The 23478-nt window shown below is 39.5% G+C and overlaps 1 protein-coding gene across 2 annotated transcripts; it reads left to right on the forward strand.

The window, feature by feature from the left end:
• Positions 1–15: 15 nt before the first annotated feature.
• On the forward strand, positions 16–22582 carry PAICS (phosphoribosylaminoimidazole carboxylase and phosphoribosylaminoimidazolesuccinocarboxamide synthase). Of its 2 annotated transcripts, none has more exons than XM_053654942.1 (9): positions 16–227; positions 2275–2472; positions 12318–12496; positions 13081–13260; positions 13363–13476; positions 14122–14205; positions 15295–15475; positions 16383–16541; positions 21351–22582. In XM_053654942.1, the coding sequence occupies exons 1-9, from the start codon at positions 140–142 to the stop codon at positions 21515–21517; spliced, it is 1350 nt and encodes a 449-aa protein (XP_053510917.1). In that variant the 5' UTR covers positions 16–139; the 3' UTR covers positions 21518–22582. The 2 variants fall into 2 exon arrangements, with proteins under 2 accessions (XP_053510917.1, XP_037018134.1); XM_037162239.2 differs by lacking the exon at positions 16–227 and adding an exon at positions 369–595.
• The last annotated feature ends 896 nt before the right edge of the window (positions 22583–23478 follow it).

Consider the following 23478-nt stretch of genomic DNA (forward strand, 5'->3'; position numbering starts at 1 on the left):
GTGGGGCTAGTCTTACGCTGGAGCCCAGCGTGAGGATGATTTCTCAGCACGTAGAAATCACCGTTATTTTTCAGCACCATAGATTGAAGTGATGAGACTGGGTTAACGTCATTCCTCTCCCAGGGGATTTAAACTTCGTATGCCCTTCCTTATTTGCCTTCCCCCGTCCGACACCACTTGGTACACTCAAACCTCAGAACCGCTCTCCCTGCAGAGAAGGAAACAAGGCCAGTTAAATTCTGTCCGGCTGGGACCGGAGGGGGCCCTCGGAGCGCGCCACTTTCCCCATTTCTAGGGGGCGGGGCGGAGGCGGGGCGAGGGCGGGAGTAGACAATTTACGTCGCTGCGCCTGCGCGGCGGGAATTCTCTGTACCCGCGCTCGCTTGGGGAGTCGCAGTCCCTGCGGGTGGGCAGAGACCGAGTGGGTCTGCTGTGGTTATTGACCGGGCGCGCGCTCTAGGTTACCTCGCCCCGCCGGAGGAGTGTCTGTGGGCCGCGGCTCCCCTCGCCTCGTCAGTCTCTCTGACCACTCTTTTACAGAGTCCTAGCGCGACCGCTCCCCCCAGCCCACCCAGGATAATGGCGACAGCACAGGGTGAGTGCCGGGCGCGCCCAGGAGTCCGCCGGGCACCCCTGCCCTCCACTGCCTTCCCACCTCCCCGGCCCTGGGCGCTCCTGGGCTCCTGGGCTCCTGGGCTCCTGGGCTCCTGGGCTCCTGGGCTCCTGGGCTCGGCGGCCCGCGCACGCCCCTTGGGCCTGACCGTAAGCGTCCCGGGGCAATGCCCCACCCCTGTAGGCCTTGGGGCGGGCGGACACGTGGCCCAGTGCGCGTTAAATACAAAGCGCACCCAGGCTTCCTCGAACTTTGTGAAACACGCAGAACTGCCTTTGGGATATGGAAAAGGAACAAAGTAGAGGAACAGGATAATTGGAACGAGAAGCGGCCAGGGGTTGGAGAGGTGCCTGGAAACCAATTTTGTAATCAGTGGGCACTGAAAGCAAACAGGAACATCTAGTGTTGACTCTTCAAACCCAAGTCTTGCCAAAAATTTAATAATTGAACCTTCTGAAAATTTTGCTGTTTTCTGTCCAGACTTTGGGTATGTGTTCTGAAAGTAGTCTTTTGACTCCATGATGGCCTCGGACTGCTTCAAAACCACCAGCTTTACTTCACCTTGCATTTGTCATATTTACATAATCATTTTGTTCACAAGTGAGTGATTAGATCCTCAGGAAAGATTGTGCCATTTATGCTGCTGATTAAATTTTTTGATCATTTCTCAGATCTCAGCCGAATCCTCACTTTGTTCTAGACTTCTTTGATTTCTGAACTAGGTTCGGTGGCTCTGCTATAAATCTGTGATCTCATAGTCTGTATGTTTCTCACATTTTACATTCCCTCAAGAATTTACATTCCCTCTAAAATTTTACCTTCCCTCAGGCTCAAGTCCCTTGATAGAAGGAACTTAGTCTCCTTTTACCGGTATTTACCCCTACTATCTGACACGTGTACACTAAAAAATGGTGATAACCAAGAATAAGTCAGTGTTCTGGGAAAATTAATGATTTCTCCCTTTGGAAATTTGAAGTACTTAAACTTCTGTTACCTGTAATCTTCATCTAAATCATTTTTTCTAATGATGAGGGTCTGCTTTTCTTTAGGGCTAAAAACCTGCATCAGAATTGGATACTCTTGTCCTTACATCCTCATAGTTTACTGCCAACTGTGAAGAGAAAGGGTTAAGGATGTGGGGATTGGGATGCAGGGTTGAAAAATAAGGGAAGGTTGTTTGCAGATGGGCCAATGGTGGGTGGAGGTGCCTCCTCTTGCACATTGACTTTGAATCAAGAACCCATTTGGAAGAAAGCAACACCCCTGCCCGCCCCCCCCCCCAAGTGAAAAACTAATCTATTCAGTTTTAATGGATCTTCATTCTGTTTCAGTTCTGCCGTGAGAGTCAGGTTGGTAGTGGAAAGACTGTAAAATTTGATCTCAGATTTAGGATTTTGTCTGACTGCCATTTTCTAATTGTGTGACTTCCATGTTTTTGATAACTTTGTTTCTTAAGCTCTGTAATTATTTACATAATAATTTACAAAATCGTGTGAATGAAATGGGATGATGCATGCAGAAGTACTTTGTAGAGTATAAACTTATGTGCAGTTTTTACTTAACCACTTTGTATGTTCACTGATTCATCATCCTAAGTATTTAGTTTTCAATATTTAGGAAATTTCTTCCTGAAATTTGATGTTTCCATTTTATTTCCACAGTACTAAACATTGGTAAAAAACTCTATGAGGGTAAAACAAAAGAAGTCTATGAATTGGTAGATAGTCCTGGAAAAGTCCTCCTGCAGTCCAAGGACCAGATTACAGCAGGAAATGCAGCCAGAAAGAATCACCTGGAAGGAAAAGCTGCAATCTCAAATAAAATTACTAGTTGTATTTTCCAGTTGTTACAGGAGGCAGGTAAGTACCTTTCCCAATAGCCTCTCCCTTCACATTCTCTTTCATACATACACGTATTGGTCCTTTTTAGGAGAAAATGACACATTGTGTTACAAGTTATTTACTTATTTATTTTAGTTATTACATTGCGGAGGTAAGTGGCTTCCTCCCCCCCTTCCCTTCAATACACTCTGATCTCTTGATAGAATGGTGACGTTATTTGGATTAACAGTGTTTTGTTTAGAGGTGTCTCACTAGTAGGCTTATTTAAATCGAACCAGAAACTCTTAAATTTGACTATAACATTTTATTTGGTTTGAAATTAGTAAGTACTGTCATTTAGTTAGTTTAGAGGAATCTTAACAATTTGCTATGATTTTTGCCCGGCACATGTATCTTCCCTGCAACTTCTCTCTCCGATAACATTTTCCTAAGAGACTTACCTATGAAGGAGCTTAAGAAACATACCTATGAAGGAAGCCAATTCTGGTATTAGACAGCTCTAATTAATGAAATTCGATCCCTGGAATTCTATAGAGTTATTCTCTATACTACTCCTTGGAGCTAATACAGAAAGCTCTGAAAAGTGTTTGAAGACTAGCCACACCTCATCCTGCCATTCCCCAAGTGAGGGATTTGGAGAAGATTAAAGATCTTCAGGGTTACTTCCTACTCCAAAACTGAGTAAACACTATTTCCAATAGAGAAGTTTATTAGAAAGCTAAAACCAAGATCAGAACATTCTGTGGACAACATATTAAGTGAAGGAAGGGGAATTAGGATAATGGGGTTTTCTGCCGCGATTCAGTCAGTAGCTGATTGGTCTATAGTGTGTGAAATTTCAGCTAGTAAAACATTTGAGCTTTTCCCTTCAGTGGCCTCCTTGCCTTAGGTCACTCAGCCTTTGATGTCTCCAGTTCCTTATCTGTAAAAAAGCTTTGCTCTTTGTCATCTCAGTTCTAATTTTATAACTTAATGACTTTGTCACCTTTTATTTCCAATATTCCCAGTTGTCCTTTCATTTTTTTGTAAATATATTTTAAATTTTTATTTACTTATTTTTTAAAGATTTTATTTATTCATTTTCAGAGAGGGGGGAAGGGAGGAAGAAAAAGAAGAGAAACATCCATGTGTGATTGCCTCTCACATGGCCCCCACTGGAGACCTGGACTGCAACCCAGACATGTGCCCTGATTGGGAATCAAATTGGTAACCCTCTGGTTTGCAGCCCACGATCAATCCACTGAGCCACACCAGCCAGGGCAAATTTATATTTTATTGATCACACAATTTCAGTTGTTACCATTTTGCCCCCTCTGCCCTGTTCCCTGCACTCCCTCAGGCAATCCCACACTGTTGTTTATGTCCATGGCTCATGCCTATAAGTTCTTTGTCTACTCCACTTCCTATACTGTACTTTACATCCCCATGGCTATTCTGTACCTACCAACTTGTACTTCTTAATACCTTTACCTCTTCACCCATTCCCTCACACCACACTTCCCATTTGGCAACCATCAAAACACTCTCTGTATCACTGATTCTGTCTCTGTTCTTGTTTCCTTTCTTTGTTTTTTAGATGCAGTTGTTGGTAGGTATGTATTTTCTTTTTGCCATTTTATTGTTCGTAGTTTCGATCTTTTTTCTCTTAAATAAGTCCCTTTAACATCTCATGTAATATGGTTTGGTGATGATGAACTCCTTTAGTTTTTTCTTGTCTGGGAAGCCCTTTATCTGCTCTTCAATTCTAAATGATAGCTTTGCTGGGTAGAGCAATCTTGGCTGCAGGTCTCTGCTTTTCCTGACTTTGAAAGTTTCTTGCCAATCAATCCCTTGTAGCCTGCAAAGTTTAGAGAAATCAGCTGACAGTCCTAGGAGAACTCCCCTGTAGATAAGTAACTTCTTTTCTCTTGCTGCTTTTCAGATTCTCTCTTTATCTTTAAGCATTGGCATTTTATTATGGAGTGGGCCTTTTTAAACCCATCTTGCTTGTAACTCTGTGCTTTCTAGACTTGCACGTGTTATTTCCTTCACCAAATTAGGGAAAGTTTTCTTTCATTATTTCTTCAAGTAGATTTCCAAATTCTTGCTCTTTCTCTTCCCCTCATGGCACCTCTATGATGCAAATGTTGGAATGCTTGAAGTTTTCCCAGAGGCTGCTTATACTGTTATCATTTGTGGTGGAGCTCTTTTTTCTTCTTGTTCTGATTGTTTTTTCGTTTCCTTATGTTCCAAATCATTGATTTGATTGCAGGTTTATCCACTGTACTGTTGTTTCCCTGTAAATTGTTTATTTCAATTAATGTGTCCTTCATTTCTGACTGGATCTTTCTTAATACTGTTGAAGCCCTCACTAAATTCCTTGAGCATCCTTATAACCATTGTTTTGAACTCTGCATCTGATAGTTGCTTATCTCCATTTTGTTAGGTCTTTGATTTTTTCTTTCATTTGGGTCACGTTTCTTTGTTTCCTGGTTGTGGCAGCCTGCCTGTGTTTGTTTCTATGTATTAGGTAGAGCTGTGATGACTCCCTGTCTTGGTAGTGTAGCCTACTGTAGTAGGTGTACTGTAGGGTCCAGTGGCATAGCATCCACTATCACTCCAGCTGGGTATACCCTCCTCTTATAGTTGAGCCCTGTTTGTTGTTGGCAGAACCATGGGAGGGATTTGCCCAGGCCAGTCAGCTGTGGGAACTGGCTGTGACCATTGACTACTGACCTCTGTCCACCAGAAGATGAGCTGTGCAGGGATAGGGTGGCGGTGCTCCAATGTGGTCTGTAGCTGTCCACTAGGTATACAGACTCTGGTTTCCTGGGTAGTGCAGACTAAGATCAGTCCCCACCTGTGTTCCGCCTGGGCCGCCTGTATGAACTAGAAAGTGTATGGTTGCTACGTGTGCTGGGATTTGAGATTCTCAGGCCAGGCCGCACTGTAAAGTTGCTAGTGTAGGGCCTGGGCCCACTTAGCAAGAGATACTGGGGCTGGGTTTTACTGAGGCGAGTGGTTGCTTGTTTGAGAGGATTTAGTAAATTTATAAAGCCTGAGCCAAGACCAGCCATTCATATGGAAAAATCACTGTTAGCGGCTTGGGTGAGCCCCTACTTGGGTGGGACAGAAACCTCAGGGAATCTCCAGAGTAGGACCAACAGTGTCAGCCAGGGTGATGGCCCCAAGCTAGTCAGCTCTGTGACTGTGTGGGGAGGGTTCAGAAAAGGGATAGTGGCTTCAGCATACCTTTGTCTGGTAGAAAACTGTCCCCCAGCTCTCGCCTTGAGGCCAGACCTCAGTTCCTGTACATTACTGATGCCTTTCAAGCAACCTCAGTGCTAGTGCTTGAGAGGGAATGAGTCTGAAGAAGTTTGTGAATGAGTTCTTTAAGAAAAGCAGTTTCTTCCACCAATTCAATCCTTGCCGGTTTTGGAGGCTAGAAGTTATAGGGACTTACCTTCTTGGCACTGGGACCCTGGTGTGGGGCTGTGACTCCACCTTCTTGGCACTGGGACCCTGGTGTGGGGCTGTGACTCCTCCACTCCTGAGATAACCCTCCTGAATTTTTATCCACCACACATGGGTGTGGGACCAGCCCATTTCACATCTTCCCTGCTGCCAGTCTGGGTGGCTGTAGTTTCTTTAATGCTGTAGTTGTTGGGCTTCACTCAGCTTAGGTTCTGACTGTTCTGAGTGATGATTGTTCTAGAGTTTAGCTGTAATTTGATGTGGTTGTATGAGGAGGTGAACCATGTTTACCCGTACCTTCATCCTGCCCCAAAGTCTCAGCCCTTTCATTTATTAGAGCTTCCAGTAAACATTAATCTTTCTTATATCCAAAGGGAAATTTAATACTTTTGTTTCCAGTCAAGATAGATTGTGTCTTGCACAAAATAACCTAATTCAAATTAAATCCACTCTCAGTACAGAATAGTTTTTTTGGTTTTTTGGGTTTGTTTGTTTGTTTTGGGGGGGTATAATTTTGCCTCTTCTAAAGTACCATTTCACACTTACAAGGTAAAAAAAAATGTTTAGGCCCTGGCTGGTGTAGCTCAGTGGATTGAGGGTCGGCCTGCAAACTAAAGCATCTCCGGTTTGATTCCCAGTCAGGGCACACACCTGGGTTGCAGGCCAGGTCCCCAGTAGGGGGTGTGCCAGAGGCAAATCACACACTGATGTTTCACTCCCTCTCTTTCTCCCTCCCTTCCCCATCTCTCTAAAATAAATAAATAAAATCTTTTTTTAATGTTTAATTACCAACCTAAATTGTCATCCCTACCATAAATCCCACTGTGCATTCAAAGTAAGTGGAACTTTCCACAGTTTCTAAGTAGTACAATCCAACATTCTTATTTTAAGGCCTCCTTGATTGGTGGTTTCCCACTGACTAAGGAAATTCCTAGAGAGCATCAAACATAATTTTAAGTTCCTTGTACAGTGCAGATAAGTGAACCATTTTTAACCTCCCAAGTTATTTCCTCCTCCCCATATACATTAAAATTTTAAAAAGTTACTTGACACTATAAATTGTTAATAAATTTGTTTCTGTGTACCCATGGTAGTTGTACATAGCTGTGGGATTTTATCGTATACTTCATAGTAATGGAAGGTAAGTGCAGGCCCAAGGTTTTATTTGCTTGTTTAATAAAGCACTATTCAGTGTGCTTTCTGGGGTTAGGGTGCTCCAACTTGTTTAGGGAGTCTCCTGGTTTTGACTTTGAAAGTCCTGCATCTGAGGTGACCAGGGAAATTCATTACCCTGAACAAGTACTCTTTAGTGTACTGTATTTGGCACATTTAACATAGCTTAAACTTATTTGGCTCACAGGATATGTTGAAACATAAAGTTTTCTTGGTTTTATATATATTGTGAAATTAAGGAAGACCTAGGTTTTTAAAAATTGTTAAGTCAGTTTTAGGCGACAGATTAGGAGTTCTCTTAAGCCTCGTGTAATTTTTGCTCGCTAATAGCTGAATAAATGCTGTGGCTAGTTGACCACCAGTGTTCTATTTACAATTGCTATCTTTACAACCAGCTTTTATGTTCCAAATTAAGGTATTTCTGGAAATTAGAATGGGAAGAGCACCAGTATGAGCACCAGTGAATCAGAATTCTAGTCTTCTCATTGTCACTCAAGAACAAACTATAAAATGCTGAACAAATAATAGGTATAGTTAATACTGTTTTTCCATGGAAATAATATTATGTATTATACTGACAAGATTTGTTGATTTGGTCTCGATACTTAAAAATCAGCATTTAATCTTTAGGTTTTTACAACACACACACACACACACACACACACAGAAATCCACTATAATTTCATTGAGGTGTGAGAGTAGTACTATGAATCACAATTCTGCAGTTGCCAAAACCACAGATGGACAGCTGGGCAGCATTAAACATGGACGGCCCAGGAACGTGTGAGCTGATACATGGCCATTGTAATTCACCGTATGCAGTAACATTTACATATTCTTAGTAATCTCGATGATTTTGAAATTGTAAACAACTGAGACAAATGGAGAGAGTTCTTTTTCTCATCATATGTACTCATGAAATTTGCTTAAATGGCTAGCATGTGTATTAGAAGGAAACATATCATTTAAACTGAATCACTTTCATTTTTTAGAAGCTTTTTTTCCTGTACGAGATTATTATCATTAGTTGATTCTGTGTGTTTGATTCCTGCAGGTGTGTAGAGGGTAGGGTGAGAGGAGAGATCCTCTGGGTAAAGGTAACTTGTTTATATTTAAACAATAGATTTGCATACTAGTCTGCCAAGCTTATTTAGACAAATGAGCAAATGTGACTAACGATGAACAGGTCTAAAAAAGAATAGCACTTGAAACTGGGCACTAGTTAACCCCTCAAGTTAAGGGTTGACATGAGATGTCTGCCCAAGAGCCCGTCATTCTTTAAAGATTAAAATGACCTTTTAACGTGCATTCTTCCTCAGAGTTCCTGCTTGTTCATACAACTAATTTATTTACCCTGTTTCGATGCAGTTTTACTGGTCAAACCCGCAGGGTATGCCGAGAAAGCAGTACAGCGTTTGGAACTGCACCATGCAGTTCAAGTTCAGGTGCCATTACTCACTGGGAGCATGACCTTGCTTGTCAGATTACTTAATTTATTTGAGTTCGTTTCTTTCACTGTAAAATGTAAATAATAGACTTCCGCCAAGATGGAGGTTTAGCTGGAAGTGCCTGCCTCCTCACACAACCAAGTTTAGGGACAACTAAATATTAGCATCAGAAAACACAACCAGAACACGGAAAACTGAACTTTTCGGAAGTCCGCTAACAACAAATTCTTCAGCCTGACCGGTAAGGGGCGAAAACCGGCGTCGGGTGAGGAGTTACAAAGGAGGGCTGGGTCGGACCGGGTGCGGAATCCAGACGCGCGAATCCAGTCACGCGGGTTCCAAACCCAGGATTGGACCTAGTGAGCCACCGAGCAGCCCACCGGGGGGAGCGACACAGTGGGGAGGTGGTGGCAGCGAGTTGACTGTGGTTGCCTGGTTGCGCGCGAGTGAGGGAGTGAGCGGTTGGACTGGCCCGGCGGCGCGCCATTTCCCACTCTGACCACGCCCCCACATACAGCGTCACAACCCAGCGACCTGGGAATCCAAGGCGCCGTTTGTCCCACTTAAAAGGGCCAGAACAGACCAAAAATGTCGCAGGCAGAACTCAAAGCCCCAGAGATAAATCTAAATGACGAAGAAATAGCAAAACTCTCAGACGCACAGTTTAAAACACTGGTCATCACCTTCCTCACAGATCTGGTGGATTACAGCCACAAATTAGAGAAACATATGGAGGCTAAATTAAGGGAAATGAATGGAATTCCACAGGAATCCCATAGAGATGAAAAGGAAACTGGAACTCAAATCAATGCAGTGGACCAGAAGAAAGCAAATAATGGACAAACAGAAAAGAGTCAAGGAGCAAGAATTCAAAGAAATGAGGAGAGTCTTAGGAACCTCCAGGACATCTTTAAACGCTCCAATATCCGAATTATAGGGGTACCAGAAGGGGGAAAGACACAACCACCAGTGGAAAAACTATTTGAACAAATAATAAAAGAAAATTCCCCCAATCTGGCAAAGGAAATAGACTTCCAAGAAATCCAAGAAGCCCAGAGAGTACCAAAAAAGTTGGACTCAAGAAGAAACACACCAAGGCATATCATAATTACATTAGCCAAAATTAAAATGAAGGAAAGAATCCTGGAAGCAGCAAGAGCTAAGGGGACAATCACCTACAAAGGAGTCCCCATCAGGCTGTCAGCAGATTTCTCAAAAGAGACCTTACAGGCAAGAAGGGGCTGGAAAGAAATATTCCAAGTCATGAAATCTAAAGACCTACAACCAAGGTTGCTCTACCCAGCAAAACTTTCATTTAGAACGGAAGGACAGATAAGGTGCTTCTCAGATAAGACCAAATTCAAGGAGTTCATCATCACCAAGCCCTTATTATATGAAATGTTAAAGGGACTGATCTAAGAAAAAGAAGTTAAAGAAACATGAACAGTGAAAGGACAACAAACTCACAGTTATTAACAACCACACCTAAAACGAAAGCAAACTAAAAGGACAGCTAGAGCAGGAGTGGAAACATAGAAATGAAGATATCAAGGAGGGTTAGCAACAGGGGAGTGGGAGGAGGAGATGGGGGGAGAAGGTACAGAAAACAAGTAGCATAGACAGTAGATAGAAAATAGATGGGGGGGGGCGAGAATAGTTTGGGAAATATAGAACCTAAAGGACTTGAGACACATGGACATAAACTAAAGGGGGGTAATGGTGGGGTTGGGGGGGCAGGATGGAGGGGGAAATAGAACAACTGTAACAGCATAATCAATTCAAAAAAATAAATAAATTTTAAAAATAAAAAAAAAACTTATCAAAATTGGTGAATTTTTATGTAGTCATTTTTATATTGAAGATGAAAGAAAATATGCAAAAAAAATGTAAATAATAATACCTACTTGGAAAATGTTATGTTTAGTTAAATAAGATAACAAGTAAAACAGCACAGTGCAGTTTCCTACAATGTAGCTTCCCTTTGTGTGTGGATACATACATAAGATCAAAGGTCTTCAATCCTTTCCTGTTAAGAAAAAAATGATTTTAGAGGATTAGATTGGGAATGGAGTTACTAACATTCTGGCCTCAAGATGAACATTATTGTGTTAAGCCAATGTGGGTTTCCAGGTGATGCTTTAATTCACAGTAGTGCTCTACTATTACTTTTGTTGTGATACACCACTAGGACTGGCAGTATACATAATGGTTAAGTGGGCAGCCCACAGAGGTCAGTGTGGGTTAGAAACCCTGCTGTACCTACCATTAGCTGACATAACCTCTGTGCCTGACGCAGCTAGTGTCCTTACCTGTTTTGTTGGATGATCATACTATCTACCTTATCGAGTGTTAAGAGGAATAAACAGGAAGAAAATGAATTGACAGTTCCTGGCATAAAGTAGGTCAGGACTGTTTTTAAAATTAATTTGTGATGAAATATAAATGCATAAAATTGATCACTTTAACCATGTTTAAGTGTACAGTTCTTGATAGTACTGTAGCCATCACCACTGTCCATTTTGATAACATTCATGATCCCAGACAAAAACCCTGACCCATTAAATAGTAATTTTCCATTCCCCTATGGATTCGCCTGTTTTAGGTACCTCATAAGTAGACTGAGTTATACAATATTTGTCCTTTATTTCACTTAGCATGGTGTTTCCAAGATTGATCATGTCGTAGTAGGTGTCGGAATTTCATTCCTCCTTATGACTGACTAATAATCCATTGTATGTGTATACTGCATTTTATCTACCCATTCACCTCATGATGAACACTTGGGCTGTTTCTCTCTTTGAGAGAAAACAGCTATTATGAATTATGATCTTCTGGACATTGGTGTACAAGTACTTGTTTGAGTCCCTGCTTTCATTCTTCTCTCCTGGAAGTGTTGCAGTACTACCTCTCCTGGAAGTGTTACTGCATCACAGTGTAAAGTAATACTGTAGCATTAATGGTAAATAAAACATCTGGGTGAGTTTAACAAAATCATCTTCAGGCTGTAATGTTAGCACCCAGAATGACTAGAAGTGGAATGCTGGATCATATGGTTCATAATTAAACATTGTAACTGTTTTTAGAAAGATGGTTATTTTCCAAGGCTACCACATAAAATAGGTCCCATTTTAAACATCATAAGTCAGCTCTTTGTCTTAGTTTTTCAGTAACAGTTGATTAAGAGAAAAGGAAGAGGAAGGACAAATACTTCATTTGCTCTTGGCCAATGGGCGATTATGTTTCTACTACTACGTGTTGGATAGTTTTTCAAGGATTACTTGCTTCCAATATTAAGAGAAAAAGGGCTACCCAAAATTTAAGGCTATGTCTGATTGTGATTAGTAGATCAATATTTTACAAGGCCTATGTACTAATGGGGCACAGGATATGAGAATCCCACAACCAGATCTGATTTAGAGGTAATTTAGTTGCTACTTAGATAAGTTATGTGCTTTGTGCAAAGTTAAGTATGCATTGGCAGAGGAGGTACTCAGTAAGTAATTTTTTAATGAATAAAGTAATTAATGCGTAGTAAAGACATTGGGACTCAGATTTTCTGATCCAGTGTGTATTTTGCCATGTGACATTAAAATAGTCCTGAGATTTTGGTAAGTGGGAGAAAGCCGTATTAAATTTATTTTTGATACAGCCACTTAAGGGTAATGCATTTAGCTACATAGGGTTATTGTTTTGATTTTTGTGAAGGTTTGAGTTTTATTATGCCTCAGATCTACTTTTTAAAATATAATTTTAATGGCTGCCTTTTTACCTTTTATCATTAATATATAGGTATCAAAACTGCTTTCACCAGAAAATGTGGGGAGACAGCTTTCATTGCACCTAAGTGTGAAATGATTCCAATTGAATGGGTTTGTAGAAGAGTAGCAACTGGTTCTTTCCTCAAAAGAAATCCTGGTGTCAAGGAAGGGTACAAGTTCTACCCTCCTAAAGTGGAGATGTTTTTTAAGGTACTTATTTTATGTGTCTGTGTCTTAACTGTAATATAGCGACAAACATAATTACCAAGTAAAAAATGTAAACATTCAGGTTTTTTATATTGCAGTTATCATTCCAAAAATGTTAATAATGTATACGTCTATTAGCAATGACAGTTCAACTTTTTGAAAGAAAACACTTGTGAAAATCTATTTATCCAACTTTGACCAAGTTGACCAATAAAATGAACTAAAATTAGCAGTTACTAGAAAGAAAAGTAGCAATTCAAAAAAATTTTTTATATTGGTTTTCTTTATTGAAACAGCTTTTCTCTTTCTAAACTGTTTAAATTAGTTTATAGAGAGCAAATTCTCTCAATACTTTATGACCTAGAATAAGTTACTGACCCATATATTTTGAATTTAAAAGTAGCTATTGAAAGTAGACAAATTAAAAATAATTGCTGTGAATTAAAGGATATTTTAAATAAAAATTGAATCTGCAGAGGAAATGAATATTTCTGAGGAACTCATGCTCAAGAAAAGGACTTCAGATTATCAGAAAAGTTCAGAAATCTTATATTTAAATTGATTTTAATTCTATACTTTATTTTCAGGATGATGCCAATAACGATCCACAGTGGTCTGAGGAACAGCTCATTGCTGCAAAATTTTGCTTTGCTGGACTTGTTATAGGCCAGACTGAGGTGGACATCATGAGTCATGCTACACAGGCTATTTTTGAGATACTGGAGAAATCCTGGTTGCCCCAGGACTGTACACTGGTTGATATGAAGGTACAAATAATAAAATGGAGATCTGAAAGTAAAAAATTACAACTGAGAAATATCTTCAGTAGTATAGTTTTGAAAAACTTTTCTTTGGTGATTTGTTTCTAGATTGAATTTGGTGTTGATGTCACCACCAAAGAAATTGTTCTTGCTGATGTTATTGATAATGATTCTTGGAGACTCTGGCCATCAGGAGATCGAAGCCAACAGAAAGACAAACAGGTAGGTGATACTTAGGGGTTTTTTATCCTTTCAGACTGGGGTACAGGAGAAAGAGAAAATGGGACAAAAAGATGGCAATTATTATTTCTTAGGATATGGACCTGAGTTACTAGTGACTTTTTTTTTTTAAGAAAAATATTTCTTATATCCTGAAAAAAGGGGTAGAAGTAATACTTCACACACACAATGCAGCTTTCTCATTATTTCAGTGCACTGACACAGCGAGTGTTACGCTTGTTTGATTCAAGATGAGGTTCTGAGAGGATGGATGTCTTTACGATTACAATTAAGTGGCACATCTGGACATCTGTCCCAAAACTTCTGGATTGTACTGTGTTCTACTTCTGTTCTTTACAATGAAAAACAAATAAGGACAAGGTTCTCAATACTTAATGTATATGAGAGTTGTAGTGCTAGTGCAGAAAGCACTTATCCTTAAATAAAAATAGAAGTTAACTTCACTATCTAAACTTTGTTTAATCTAACTCCAAGAAATGAATATGTAGGCTCGGATACATTTTCAGATATATCCTTTGCTATGCAAGCTTTTCCTAATCTGGAACCCACAGCGCAAACCAAATTTCAGATAGCGAGGCTGTTACTAATAGAATACTTACATTCTAAACTTTCTATCTTATTTTCTAGTCATATCGTGACCTCAAGGAAGTAACTCCTGAAGGGCTCCAGATGGTTAAGAAAAATTTTGAGTGGGTTGCTGAAAGAGTAGAGGTAAGCTTTGTGTAGTACCTCCATATTGTGTTACGTATCTCTCCAAGAACTCTTTGATTCAAAAAGGGAGAGGGCAGCGCTTTCCTTTTTTCAGTAATTTTAAGAGAGAGTACTTTTATGATATGTACCAGCTGAACTATCCTCATTGGCATACTGGATTCCCTGCTATTAAGCTTGCCAGTACACACCTCCCACAAACAAGGGTTTCTACCCAGCCTCTGCAGGAGAAGGCTTACATTTCCCACCCATCTCTCCACTGCTACTCAGAGTTCCATTAGCATGAGTTCCATCTGCGGGGTTTAGAATTGGAGGTCCATGTGACATTAAATGTCACTTCATTTGTTGTATTTTGATAACTATAATTCTGTAAAAATTGAATAACGTTTGTGGTTACCCAAGGTCATAACTTCCTTTTAGAAAGATCCATATCCGTAGGAATCATATCCATAGGAATACACATTTGAATTCTGTGCAGGTAACTTACAAAGATTTATAAATGACCTCTGTATTTTGGCTGATTATGCCTTAAATTTTTCATTAAACAGAATATACTAAAAATCTTAGAATAAAATGTATTTCTAGCTTCCTGAATATTAATTAGAAGTTGAATATTTACCTTACTTATTATAATAAACATTTATCTGATTAAAAATTATACTCATTAAGTATTAGTTATGAAGAACTTTATAGGTCATTTTGAGAAATAATATCTCATTTTCTATGTGTCTTAAGTTTGGTCTGTTTAGAAAGAAAATATTCTGGCATAATTTTACTGTAAACTGTAGCTCTGGCCCTGGTTGGGCCGGCTCAGTTGGTTGGAGCATCATCCCGCAGTCAAAAGGTTGCAGGTTCAACTCCTCATCGGGGCACATACATAGGTCGTGAGTTCCATTCCTGGGCCGGGCGCATATGGGAGTCAACCAGTTGATGCTTCTCTCTTGCATCAGTTTTTCTCTCCCTTTCTCTGAAAGCAATGAAAAAATGTGCTCAGGTGAGAATTTAAAAAAATTTAACTGTAGCTCTGTAAACTGACTCATACCCTTTTTTGTCCTTATCTTCTTTTGCCATATCCATGTTTTTTTTTTCCAGTTGCTTCTGAAACCAGAAAGTCAATGCAGGGTTGTAGTGTTGATGGGCTCGACTTCTGATCTTGGTCACAGTGATAAAATCAAGAGAGCCTGTGAAAATTTTGGCATTCCATGTGAACTTCGGGTAACCTCTGCCCATAAAGGACCAGATGAAACTTTGAGGATTAAAGCAGAGTATGAAGGTAAACCTCACATAGCTAGAGCATTTGACTATGTTCTTCTGATTTTGCCAACGAATTTTGGTTTAGACTAATAATGCTGAAAAAGCTCCATTTCCAAGTGGGGGAAACTGATATTCTAGGCTTTTACGATACTCACCTCCAAAGAGTTGAAGGTGTTGTAGGAGTTCATAAAAGAATGGATCAAAGAGAATGATTTGAACATTTAGGCACAGAAGGAAGATAAAAACTAGAATTAGTCTTTACCTAATAAGCCCTTCAAGTACTATTTCTTACCTGTTTCAACAGAAAATAGGGTCCATATCAATTTTAGGAGGCCTGAGGATGAAGCTACAGGAGCAAAATTATTAATTTGGTAGGGGGGGAGGGTCTCCAGAACCCTCTGATAAGGTAGTAAAAGCCAGAACTCTCCAGGAAAATGCAAAGTAATGATTTATAAGTTTTATCATAAAATATTTTAAGAGATAATGTTAGAAAATATATTGAATGGTTTTAAATATTTGGGTAATATATTGAATTTGCCTTGAACTCTTGTTTAAAGAAATGCCCTGAATCTCAAGTTGAAGGACGGTGGTTCGGACGTTGTCATTTTGCATTTCGGTGAGCCTAAATGGCAACGGTAGAAGGGGCCTTTGAGCCATTATCTCACTAGCACCTTGTACCCTCTTTCTCTCTTCTATACTGTAGACCTTGAATATGCTCAAACCCATTCAGGCTCCTCATTACTTGACATACAATAAGTGGCAGAGTGAAGCTTGTCTTGTACTTTGAAAAATGTATTTAATAATGTCTTATTTATGCATTTTCTGGAGACTGATAAAGAACCAAAGGAGCTGAGCAGAGCCCCTTTATTTTTAACCTGTCTTTAAATAGCTTTTAAATATTTAGCATAATTGTAAACTTTCCCTAGGGGATGGCATTCCTACAGTATTTGTGGCTGTGGCCGGCAGAAGCAATGGTTTGGGACCAGTGATGTCTGGTAACACTGCATATCCAGTTATCAGCTGTCCTCCTCTCACTCCAGACTGGGGGGCTCAAGATGTGTGGTCTTCTCTTCGACTGCCCAGTGGTGAGATATACTGAATTTTCTTTTTTTTTTTTTAATTTTTAGAGAGGGGAAGGGAGGGAGAAAGAGTGGGAGAGAAACATCATTGTGTGGTTGCCTCTCTTGCACCCCCTACTGGGGACCTGGCCCACCACCCAGGCATGTACACTGACCGAGAATTGAACTGGTGACCCTTTGGTTCTCAGGCCAGCAGTCAGTCCACTGAGCCACACCAGCCAGGGCAGATACACTGAGTTTTTTTTTTAATCTTTCATTAAAAAGTAATAAACATGTACAATATTAGAATAATAAAATCTTATGTACCCATTACCCAGCTTTAGCAATTAACATCTTGTTACATTAGTAGCCCTCCTCTGGATTATTTTAAAGCAGATCTTAGGTATTCCATACTTAAATATTCAAACATGCCTCTAAGTGGTAAGGACTCAAGTTTTTAAATCATAAGTATGACACCTAAGAAAAATTAATGGTAACTTTTAAAAATCATCTAATATCTAGTTAGTGTTTAAGTTTTTTCAGTCTTTTCATTTGTTTATGAATTTCCTCTTGGGACACTTACAGGGTATTTTGTCTATCCTTAAATCTCACAAAGATGTGTCTTGGTGAGTCTATTTTCATTCTGGGCTTTCAGTGAGAGCTTTTAATGTAGAACTGTACATTCTGATGTAGAGAACTCTGATTCTTTAGTCCTGGGAAGACTTCTTTTTTTTTAAATTGGATGCCTGTTCTTACTTGCTACTCTTAGAAAATCTCATTTTTGACTGGACTCAGACTTAGAGGTAGAAGGTCTGAGAGGAGAGCTTACATCTCTTGGCAGTGTGTTCCTGGCATTTTTCTTTGATCTCCTTTATTCTCTTAGCCTAAAGTTTAGCACATTCTGTGGCCTCTTCCGTATTTTCCATAGTACACTGTTTCTTCAGAGCAATACACTGATGTTCGTGCTGCAGGACATGTAGAGTAACAAGATGCTGCAATTTGGGTGCTTTGGTCCTAGGTTGCTTCCCTCCTTTGTTTAGGAGCATATTGGTGGACATTATGATCTTTAGAGAGGTTGAAAAGTTTGCGGATTCTGCCAGCTCTTTTGGGCCCCAGGCAACAAGACACAGAAGTATGTGAGACCAGGAATGTCTTTCTCCCCTTCTTTACCAAGTGTAGAACCCTGAGATTGGCATCCACACTGCAACCCCGAACAGATTTTCACTTTCTTTCTCCAGCCTTCCTTGGTTCGTAACAGAATGTCCCTTACTCAGTAGCAGGTGAACACAGCCATGGGTCAGGGCACCCTGCTGTCTGGGAAAACTTTGTCATTCCTACCACTATTTCGAAACACAACTTTCCATTCTTCACCCAGAACCTCAGTGGCAATTCTGTGGCCATACACTTCTCATAAAAGGTACAAAGTTTGTGTTTACCATCTACTTCTGTGAATTTCTGACAGCCAGTGGCTGGGAAAGAGATGTTCAGCTTCATCTCAGAGCAGCAGACTTGCCTCCAAGGCACCACAAGAAAGCCTGGGAAGTTTTCTTGAATTACTTAATTTCCTTCCTCTTCCATTTTCTCTGTCATTTTAGATTCATGATTCAAATTTAGGCCTCCTTAATATTATTCTGTTTTCTTTCCCTTGTTGCTATACTTTCTGGAATATTTTCTCAACTTTACATTTCAACCTTTCCACTGAGTATTTCATTTTGGATATGGTATTTTTAACTTCCAAGGGCTCTTTTTTGCTCTGGTTTCCCTCCATCCCCCAAGCATCTTCTTGTTTAATCTTGGCAATAACATCTTTTATCTCTCTGACATTATTACTGTGTCTTTCATATTGGTTTCTTGCCTTGGTTTTTTTAGAGTTGGGCACTGTAACAAACTAGTCAAGCTCTGTGCGGGTGGATGAGGCTTGTCAAAAGTGGGCCTATTTCGGGGTGATCTGATACAGTTGTTCTTTGAATGGCCCCTCCTATCAGTGTCTTTACATCTGTTCTCGTGCGTTGACCAGAACAATTCAGTACCTTTCTAGTTTCAGTCTTTTACCTGGGGGTATAAACCTGGCTGCTGACATTCAGGAAGCTCAGGATCTTAATATATGTCTGTAAACTTAATCCCTTCATTCCACCATGGCGTTCCTTGCCTCCATTGTCCCTGTGGTTCACTGGTCCACAGAAGTTGGGACAAGTCTGTTTTGCCTTCAGAAAAATGTAAAACTGTCGTGACCCAGAAGAGGCAGTTGCTTAGGTACTTAGATTGGGGAAGGGGGGACCAGAGGGCCAAACTACTTCTTGACTTTCAGTTTTCATTTTAGCCCCATTTTCACCCCCACTCCACCCTCCTAATGTGTCTGGTACCACTGACTTCAACCTTTGACTTGGTTTTCTAATGTCAGTCAGGCTGCTTCTCATCTTTCCCTGCTTCCAGTTTAGGGTTACGTTTTCTGGTCATGCCAGTTAGTGACCACTTCTTTGCCTTTCAACTTTGCTTATGTCTGTTTTCTTTGTTCCCTTTACTGCTTTTTAAACAATTTCAGAGAGACATTATATTAACTTTTCAAGTTAAAAATCTATAGCTCTGAACAAAGTTTATATTCCTCTAGAATAGCAAATCTATACTAGAGAAATAGTGTGAGTGTCATCCATGGATCTTTGAAAAAGCTATCCATAGGAATGTGGTAAAATTCAGCAGTTTTTATCTAGGGAGAAATAGGTATTCAAAGGTTTGTACATTATGATCACTAGAACTGGGGATTTTTGAGGAGCAGTATTGCAGTGGCCTGAGTAAAATCCCAAAACTTCATTTCTCTTTCTCTTATGGTGTGCTCTCTAGATAATCTAATATTTTTGCTAATTAAGATTTTCTGGTATCAGAAAGGGAGTCCTGTGTGGTAGGCACAGGTTTTTCAGTTAGTAGAGTAGAACACTCTACTTAGTATACTCCTAATAAGGGCTGACATTAATTGAATGCTTACTATGTCCCAGCACTGCTCCAAGCACTTTATCTGGGTTAACTCATAGAATCCTCACGTAAGATAGCTACTAGTTATTGTCAATGGAAAGGGCCACGCACTAAACCCAACAAGCTCAGAGGAGGCCTGCATGGCAACCTTACAGACTCGGAGAACTCAAGTAACCACATAGGATGGTCTGAAAGTAAAACTTCCTACCAGCAATTCATTGTGGTAGTTCTGTCCTAGGCTGATATCTTTCTTGGTAAAGGTCAGTCTTTACCTTAACTGAGCCTGCCTGTTCTCTTTTTGCACCTATGATAACGTACCTTTGGAACGTCAGAGTAATCTCCTTTGTCCTGACCCCTCAGGGCACAATCTCCCAGCATAACCAGAGACCACTGAAATTCTTTATGTTGTTTTGCCATCTCTATATGCTGTAAATGTTGTCAGCTCTTCTATACCCACCAGTGTAAAAGAAGTATGTGTCTATTCATTTTACTTTTTATCCAGTCTCAGAGATTTCCCCCTCTTTCCTTTCTCCCACCTCCCTAATCTATCACCAATGGATTTTGTAGAAGCCCCTATGTCTTGCCCTTTGATTCTAATGTGTAGTATATAAAGTGAAAGGTAAAACTGCCATTATCTGGGCCATTTTCTCCATCCATTGAGATTTTGCTTCCTGGCAATTGTCAGTGTGGCTCAAATAAACTCAAAAAAATTCTCTGTAAGTTTGGATGTCTCTTGTGTCAACATTATCATTCCCATCTTCAATGACATTATCTTTGGAATAATGACATTAAAATTAAGTAAAGTGACTGCTGTGACAGATAAGTGGTAGAGCTATAAAAATTAATGTATTTATACAAGTTAATAAAGAAACTTTGTGATTTGTACTTTAATCTGTTCTTATTGGGGATAGTATATTGAGAGTAAAGAGCCTGATGAATTCCAAGAATATTACGAAAGTGGAGCTTTTAGATCCATAAATGAAAGCTGTAGTCCTTGACTTTAGTGACAGACAGAATAGTACCACCTCATGAAACTACCTGGGAAATTATGTGGCCCTTCAGGAAGTTACTTCTTTGTTCTGTGGCCTTTTAGATCTTATTACTATTGAATTTATTTATAACCAGATACTTACTATGATTATTCTTGGGATTTGACTTTTTGCCACTTAAAAATAATAGAATAGTTTGAGTTTAAAGACAAAATTAGTATCAAGGATATTATCAAAACAATTAGCATACTTTAAGTTTGTCTGAAAACAGGTGCTTCTGCCCACTTAACCTTGTCCCTTGTTTTATTTTTCTTGTCCTTCACCAAAGGTTTAAAGGGATTGTATATGTAAAAAGAACTTTGAGAAAGGTGAATTTCTTTGCCAGTGGATTCAGAAAGCAGAATGATAGACGATGTGTGTAAAACGCCTGCTCATGGCAGTAAAGATAAATATTACTTTCCTCTTGTAGTCGCCTCACCACTCCAGCAGCAAGGGTAGCAACTCCTTCTGCAGGTAACTACTTGAGATGAGACTGGTAATATTTGGTAGCTTTTTATTGTCTGTCTAACAGGACTTCTCTGAGTATAAAATAGTTTGCTTGAGCCCTGGCTGGTGTGACTCAGTGGATTGAGTGCTGGCCTGTGGACCAAAGTATCACTGGTTCGGTTCCTAGTCAGGACACATGCCTGGGTTTCAAGCCAGGTCCCCAGTTGGGGGTGTGCAAGAGGCAACCATACATCGATGTTTCCCCCTATCTCCCTCCTTTCCCCTCTCTCTAAAAATAAATTAATAAAATATTTTAAAAAATAGTTTGCTTAAGTATTATTTTCAGTATTAATTGACAACTCAATTTTTTCTCTTTTCCTTTCTGAACCAATAGGTCTTGGCTGTTCAACCATACTTTCTCCAGAAGGATCAGCTCAGTTTGCAGCCCAGATATTTGGATTAAACAACCATTTGGTGTGGGCCAAACTGCGAGCAAGTATATTGAACACATGGATTTCCCTGAAGCAGGCTGACAAGAAAATCCGAGAGGGCAATATTTAAGAAAGGACGTCATTGCTTTTTTTTTAGGAGAAAAATTATAACTTTCTAGTTAAGCTGCAGAAAAAATAAGATGAAAAGATTTTTAATCAGAAAAAAAACAAAATCCATTAGTGAATAAATGCTTCTCAAGATTCATGGATTAGTAGAATATATGTACATAGTTAAGAACATGGTTAAATTAATCTCTTAGCTACTATATGGTCATTGTTAGGTAGGTAACAAATATATTTCTTAAATGTTAATAATGTCCTACTATAGAGCTCTGAAGTTATTTACTACTTGGAACTATAGCTCAACCCGTAAGTTCTAAAAATTTTAAATAGTTTTATCTTAGAAAGGGTGATGGAGCAGTATAGTTCTTAATATGATCTTTACAAAATTCTAAGGGCATGGTTTTTTATTTGCAGTCAATATCTCAAAGTGGTGTGTATTTCTAGCTATTGATAGAGATGTTTTGTTTGATTTTAAATTTTTTTAAGAAAAGTTAAGATTGATGGTAAGGATAGGAAAAAGACAACGTAAGATGAAGGGGCATTGTGGAAGCCTGGGAGGGGTGACTTTTCTGAGAACTTCTGGTGGCTGTGAGGGTAATTTGCAGTGCGGAAAAGTAGGGTAGAGCCACCTCTGGCTTCCAAATAAAAGATTCAGTGAATCCTAGTTGGCTGTGGTATGTGTCTCTGTGGGTCTTAAAATTCTTTTTAATTCTGATAATACATACTTCAGCCACACTAACGATCCAATGTACCGTCATTTTTAGAAATTGGAATCTGCCAGATGGTAACTATAGTTTCTTTCTTACAGTAGTTAAGATTCCTTTCTAAAGGAGTTGCTACTGAGAGGTGTTACATAGTTCATCATCAATCTATAAACCCTTATAGATTGTAAACCACTGTTAATATTTGGCAGCTCTGGGTACTTTATAGATCACTAAACTTTCATCCAAGTGTCTGTGAAACCTCTTAAACTTGATGCATAATGTTTGCTTTTATGAAAATGGGGTGATTTTTATTAATTTTTTTAATGTTAACAATCTGTACTGCAAATAAAATCTTGGCAAGACCCTTACCAATGGCCTACATTCTTTGCACTTTTCCACCTCTCTAATGCTAACAAGCTGGCATTTCTTATCACTACTTTCAGCTGATCCCTGGAGCGGGCGGTGCTTGACCTTACCACACTTTTTGGGGGGATAGACACCAAGATATTCCAACCTTTTTTGATTATTTCTCTTATATTTCTCTTCCCCCTTAAATATTGATGTTTTCTGCTATTGAGTCTCCATTATTTACAAATAATGGTTGGATCATCTTAACTCCTTCAGCGAAAATTAGCATTACTTACTCCCAGCTATTTCTGTAAACTTGTATTTTCAACTGTCCATTTGTCTCTGAGTGCTCCAGACTTATTTTATCTTCCACCAACACTGGCTACACTCACTGTTCCAAATCAAAAACTTATTCGTCCTCAATATTTTTCTTGGCTTTTCACATTTAATTCATCACAAAGTCTTGAATTTACCCTGTCTACCAAGTCTGCACAAAAGCCTCAAATAGAGGTCAAAATCTACATTATTAGCCTGATGTAGAAGGTCTTCACTATCAACCCAACCTTTCTGAAGTTGATTGTCCAAGAACTTAAAACATAAACTCTTAAAATCTCTTTTGCAACATTGATTCCTTTGAAAATGTGAGTTATTTCCCCTCTTTTTAGAAGAGTGCACCCTGAGAAGTCACCAGCAGATCCCTTTGATTCTTGGGTTCCCTTGAAGCCTGTCCATGATCTGTGGGTCAAGACCTACTGATGCAAGCCATCAAGGGAATTTGCTTTCCTTGTGATTTTTGGACTGTTTTTTGTACTTTTAGTTTTTAGAATGTCCTTATTTCTGCATTAAAATCTATTCTTAGTTACCAGGGTTACATTTTCACTGTCTCCACAAAACATTCCCTAATGACCTCTAGCTA

This window comes from Artibeus jamaicensis, unplaced genomic scaffold (genome assembly GCF_021234435.1).
Source record: "Artibeus jamaicensis isolate MK-2021 breed Jamaican fruit bat unplaced genomic scaffold, CSHL_Jam_final contig_889, whole genome shotgun sequence".
Classification (NCBI taxonomy): domain Eukaryota; kingdom Metazoa; phylum Chordata; class Mammalia; order Chiroptera; family Phyllostomidae; genus Artibeus; species Artibeus jamaicensis.